This window comes from Myotis brandtii, unplaced genomic scaffold, assembly GCF_000412655.1.
Source record: "Myotis brandtii unplaced genomic scaffold, ASM41265v1 scaffold454, whole genome shotgun sequence".
Lineage (NCBI taxonomy): Eukaryota > Metazoa > Chordata > Mammalia > Chiroptera > Vespertilionidae > Myotis > Myotis brandtii.
The window spans coordinates 1,119,633-1,125,810 of record NW_005367354.1 but is presented as its reverse complement, the minus strand read 5'-3'; the positions used below and the strand labels follow the sequence as shown (position 1 = coordinate 1,125,810).

The 6,178-nt window shown below is 42.0% G+C and overlaps 1 protein-coding gene across 1 annotated transcript in view; it reads right to left on the bottom strand.

Annotated features, from left to right (window-relative positions):
* The window catches only part of IFT172 (intraflagellar transport 172), a 34,241-nt gene that overhangs the window by 19,018 nt on the left and 9,045 nt on the right, over positions 1-6,178 (bottom strand). Inside the window, exons 12-16 of the mRNA XM_005874850.2 lie at positions 5,789-5,842; positions 5,440-5,543; positions 5,188-5,273; positions 2,400-2,512; positions 1,212-1,379 (exon numbers count right to left, since the gene is read on the bottom strand). Coding sequence (XP_005874912.1) covers positions 1,212-1,379; positions 2,400-2,512; positions 5,188-5,273; positions 5,440-5,543; positions 5,789-5,842 — 525 coding nt within the window. The remainder of the gene's footprint in view (positions 1-1,211; positions 1,380-2,399; positions 2,513-5,187; positions 5,274-5,439; positions 5,544-5,788; positions 5,843-6,178) is intronic.

Sequence of the window (6,178 nt, the reverse complement as noted above, 5' to 3'; positions counted from 1 at the left end):
ATATTTAAAAAAAAAAATAAAAAATAAAAAAAAAAAGAAATCTCACATGCCTAATTAGAATTCTGATGGAGAGACTAGAGAATGCAAGCAGCAATGTTTGAAGGATAATGGCTGAGGAATTTCCGAAACTGGTGAAAATATGTGTACTCACAAATACAGGAAGCACAATATATAATAAGCAGAATAAACAAAGGAAATTTATATTGATACACATTGTAGTGAAACTTCAAAATACCTAAGAAAAAGATTTTTAAAAGCAACTTGAGAGAAAAGACATCACCTATACAGAACAAAGAAACTGGCACCATGATGGTGAATCTAAACAAATTGTCTGTATAAAATAACATCTAACTTTGGGGATAATAAAAGAGAATGAAAATAAGGTGCAACAATGGCGAGGGGAAGTAACTGAAGTTAACAAAGGTTCCTTTAATGTCCTTGTATTGTTTGCAGGGGAGTGGGGGTTAGATGCTGATTACTGTTAGACTTTGTTAATTTAAGTACAAGGTAAACTTTCAAGAGTGATCACTATAGAAATACAATGTATAACCTCCAAGTGGGGGGGGGGGGAGTGAAAACATGGTATTCAAAAAAGACAAAACAAACAACCCCCCAAAACCCCCTAACCTTAATCAGTCTAAACTGAGGCAAAAAAAAAAAAAGGAGAAAAAAGAGATATAGAAAAAGAACAAAAAGTATCAAGTGCTTTATCCTCACCCACACAGTCATCTGGGCTAGCAGAGGGGCCTCTCTTGTTTCCATAGGCTCCTCCCAGATTTTGGAAGGTGTGTGTGTGTGTGTGTGTAATGTGTGGCAGGACAGAAGAGACGGTCTGATCTTTGTCTGAGAAAAAAGGAACTGGAAGTCTATCGCTTATAACAGAGAATCAGCCCACAAGGACGTGACATAAGAACTGCCCTTCCGGGGGGATTTCCCGGCCTGAGGGAACGCCTCGGTAGGACTGGGTGGATTCCCAGGGCCACTGTAGTGGAGACCATACTCCCAGGGTCTAATATAATGTCAAGAATCTGAACAAGAATGGTTCTAGGGCCTGGTCCACTGTGAGGCAAGAGGCTAAGCTTTTTTTATTATCAACTCCAACACAGAGATTACGGGTGGTGGGCAGAGAAAACCAAGTAACCTTGGAGCCTCTTCAGTGCTCTAATCAATCAGCCTGACATTATGCCTGCGGTGCCCTGGTGTCGACATACCTTTACGGAGGTCATGGTGACCCTCTCAGGTGCCTCAATGTTGTACCACACGCACAAGCTGTTTCGGTTCTGAGCTACCAGCACATCACTTCCTGGGACCCACTGCACGTAGGAGCAGAAGTTGAGGATCATTGTCTTCGAGCAGCTTTCAATATCGTATAGATGCAACTGAGAAGGGAGGGGCGGAGAGCACAATTACATGGGGATAGGTGGTGATTTGGGATCTTGCACATTTCCCTAATGGTGAAATGTGCTGAGCTGACCCACCAGTCAGGTACATGCTGAATTTCAAAGCGTACTGACTGGCAACCCTTGAAGTTTGAGTTGGCATATTCTGATTGGCCAAATAAGAGATGACCTATATAGAGCAAAGATCTACACCCTACAAATTTAAGTTAGGTGAAGGTCCAACTTTCATTCTTACAGTAACTGGGCCAGAGTTACCAGCCTGGTTTACAAAACGAAGGCCACCAGCCCGGACGGCATGGCTCAGTGGTTGAGCGTCGACCTATGAACCAGGAGGTCATGCTTAGTGCACATGCCCAGGTTGTGTCTGTCTGTCTGTCTCTCTCTCTCTCTGTCCCTTCCTCTCTGAAATCAATACACACACACACACACACACACACACACACACACACAAAAGGCAGGCCACCAGACAAATTAAATGGTCTGGAATTTGTGATGGGGCTTTCGCATAACAATGAGAATAAAATAAAAAATCATCAGATAGTCTCTTTGCCCCTGAGGTTGAACTCTGATGATACCATATTGAAATCAGAATTAATAAGGGGCCAGGAGGAGACTGTCAGGCCAGCTACAATGCTGTCAGACTTGTGTAGCTGACGAGCACTAGAACAGCAGGTGTGGGTAAAGGTCAGTGAGGCCCAAGGAAGAGGAATGCAGGGGGAAGGGAGTTTCACAAGGACACACTTGTGAGTAGTAAGAGAGAAACCAACTCTCAAATTCCTCTATTGATTTTGGTGCCATCGTGACACAATCTCCTTAAGGGCAATAGAGTATGGGCTGTGATATCAGATACAAAGAATGTTGATTCTTCTGGGCCTTGTGCTATGGTAATGGCATAGCACCAAGAAATTACATCCCATCCTGCTCCCCACACCCTGGAAGCAGCTATACCACATCCTCTATGGACCAGTCAATGGCTAAGGCCTTAGTAACCCTCCTCACACGAAGTTTCCGGTCCCGGAAGAGAAGCTTGTGCCCAGTCTCGTTAAGTTCCAGCCAATCCACACGGCTCTCATGGCTGATAGTGCCAATGTTGTAGCCACCAATCAGATCCACTAGAGAGCAAAAGAGACAGGATTAAGAAGAGACGTTCCACATAATCATATACAGGGCAGGGGACACTCTGCAAAAGTCTGGCCTTACAATTATAGGTTGGGTATTAAGACTGTTACATCAATCTAGAGTATGTCCTGAGGAATTCAAATGGCCAACACAACATAAGTTTGCTAAGATGCTAGGTTTCTTCAAAAATTGTTGAGGTTTTGTTTAACTCTATAGTTAACCCAAAAAATGTGTTTCCTCTCTGGTACTCTTGGAGTTGTCCCATAGTAGATCAGAACTATGGAGCAACTGGCTTCTATTACTCACAAAATCCTCTGGAATGCAGCACTGGTCACTTTAAGGATGCGCCCCAGTTGCAGGACACCCCTGAGAGAAGGCTGATGAGCAAAATGACCTTAATGATCAGATTGACTCCAAGGAGTTACCTGCACATGAGAGTGCCTATGATGTAAGAGCACTGAGGGGCAAACAGTGGTGAAGGCACACACAAAATCGGGGGAACCTCTGAGTAAAGCTAGGCTGGTCAGGATAGAGGATGAATGTTTTGTTTTGTCTGAATCTTGTAAACAATATAAGAAACGATCACACTTAGAACAGACCACTCGCCCTAGCCGGTTTGGCTCAGTGGGTAGAGCTCCGGCCTGTGGACTGAAGAGTCCTGGGTTCGATTCCAGTCAAGAGGACGTACCTCGGCTGCAGGCTTGACCCCTGGCCCTGGTCGGGGAGCATATGGGAAGCAACCAATCGATGTGTCTCTTTCACATCAATGTTTCTCTATCTCTTTCCCCTCCCTTCCACTATCTCTAAAAATCAATGAAAAAATATCCTCAGGTGAGGATAAAAAAAAAAAAGATCAGACCATTCAGGGATTCCTAGGATGCTTTCAGGGAGTATCTCGAACAAAGTCCATTCACAACTCTTATTGATATACATTATTAACAAGCAATGTACCTGCCTTTGTTATATATGCTGAAGCTAAAGACCAAATGCCAGTTAATGTCTACACCTGGGAAGACCAACTTAAAAATGAATTTTCCTTTAATTAGGAAGAAAAATAATAAAGCCATGTTTTAATGCCCTAATAATAAGTAGAGTCATAGAATGCTAGAGCTGTGGGGACTCCATTTTACATACACTGAAGATGAGACCTAAAGAGTGAGGTGAGCCTGGCCAATGTTGCTCAGTGATTGGGTGTCAACCCATGAACCAAGAGGTCGCTGGTTCGATTTCCAGTCAGGGCACATGCCTGGGTTGCGGGCTCGATCCCCAGTAGGGGCGTGCAGGAGGCAGCCGATCAGTGATTCTCTCTCATCATTGATATTTCTATTCTCCCTCTCCCTTCCTCTCTGAAATCAATAAAAAAATATTTTTAAAAAGTCTGAACACTAAAAGACACTGAAAAGGAGAGAAAAGGCAAGCCATAGGCTGATATAAAATACCTGCAATAATAATACCCACCAAAGGCTATAAATGCACACATACAGAACTCCTTCAAGTCAATTTAAATAAAGAAGACCTGATTTTAAAAATAGGCCAGGGATATGGTCTAGCAATTCACAGAAGAAGAAAGCAAAAGCCAATAAACAAATGAACAACAACAAAAATATACAATTAGATACTATTTCATCAAGTTGAGTCAGTTGAGTCAAATTATGAAGCCAGGCAATGTCAAGTATTGGAAAGAATGTGGAAGAACGGAAACTCTAACTGCTGGTAGGAGTGTAAATTGGTACAATCTCTTTGGAGAGCAATTTGGAAATATTTAGTGAAATTAAAGATGTGTCTCTTCTATGATTCAGCAATTCCACTCTAGGTATAAATCTTAGTGAACTGAAACACTCTAACAGTGAAAAACCAACAACTTAAGTGTCCATCAGTAAGAGACGAGATAAAAGACCAACGGTACCTATAATGAAATGTTTAGGATTTGACAGAACTGGGTATGGATACACAAGTAATAATAATCTTAGTATTATTAACAGCTAACATTTATTAAATGCTTATTATGTACCAACCACTAGTCTAAGTGCTTTTCATATGAGGTAGCTGGTATTTTTATCCCCATTTTGGGGATGAGGAAATTGAGATACAGAAAGGTTAAGTAACTTACCTACGACTACACAGGTACTAGTAGAGAGGTGGGGATGCTTGACTCCAGAGCCCTGTTCTTTACATCTACACTATAAGGGATGTATTCTCTAGACTTCTTAGAGAATACTATGCTATTCTCTATACTTGTTCTTTTTCTATGCTTAAAGCATTTCATGATGAAAAATTAACAATTACAAACCAGTGAAATAGAAATAAAGTTTCTCATCACTAGTTACTAATGACAAAACATACAGAAAATAAGGTCCCTTCCAGTTCTAAGAGTCTATGATTCTATGAAGACTAAACAGGAAAATTTATAAATTTGCTAATGGTTCTTCTCTACAGTTCATAATTTTTCAGACCTAACATAGATGTCTAGAGAACCTGAATAATTATATGGGCAGGCCTATATATGTACCAACATATGGACATATGGAGTTGACCATTTCACATATCCACTGCAGAGTGGGGTCACACATTTACATCTAATTCCTGGCTCCGCCACTGTACACAATCCTGTGATATGTAAGTGCACTATAAACATCTATTTTAATAGTTATGAGAGAGTCTTACTTACCTATAGCAATAGTCTTAATATCAATAAGGTAAGCCAATTTCTTATTCTCTTCCATTCCCTTCTGACGCCTCTCATTAATACGGACACTGAAACATGAAGGTGAAGTAAGGCAAAAGAAGGAAGTTGGGACGTTTATTAAGGGCTCAAGTACCACATGGGATGAAGTTTTAAGGTTAATCTGAGGACATAGGAGTTAGAAGTCAAAAAGGAATTCTTTTGAGTTTTAAATTTTAGAGAACCGTGTGGGGTTACCTGATGAGGTGGGGGTTCATGAATTCCGTACGTACAGAACCCAGGGTATCATTATTCCCATATTCCACCAGGGTTAGCTCCCCAGCATTGAAGATCATGCATACCTGGGGATGAACAGAATTGCTATATGGTGGAAAGGTTGCATGAAGAAAGAGAGAAACAGTAGAGGAAGATGTCTGTCAGTTCAAAAGGACTCCCACTTTTCTCTCTGTTCGTTCCTCTGCCCATTTCACCCTCTGCCTTTCTTCATCTGCTGTCTTCTCAACCTATTGCCACTTGCCATCCTTCTGACACGAAGGAGCCGGAAGGAGGCTTATGAAGATGGTGATGGTGAAAAAGCTCTACTCACATTTTCATTTTCAAAGAAATACTTCTCATTGCCACCAGATCCCTGCCAAGCTATCTGTAAAAAGAAGACACAGGGAACAGTGTGGGTAAATGTCCAAGACAATGCCGAAAGAATGAAAGGGTGGGAGGCAGAGAGACCGAGTCTGAGGAGGCTATGATGTTGCACAAAAGTGGTGTTTTGTCAGCTTTTGCCCTGGTCGCTCTGTTTCTGAGAGGTGCCACAAACACAGGCTAACAGTGGTGATCTGTATTCCAGGACTCCAAAGCTCCTGGGCCTCATTCCCTGAAACCAGATCCACAGTACCAGAATGTTAGAGCTTCCTGTGGAGATCTTCCCCCCAGGAACCCTGGCTCCTCTGAAGTAGCAACTCAAGAAGTCCCTTCCCAAGGC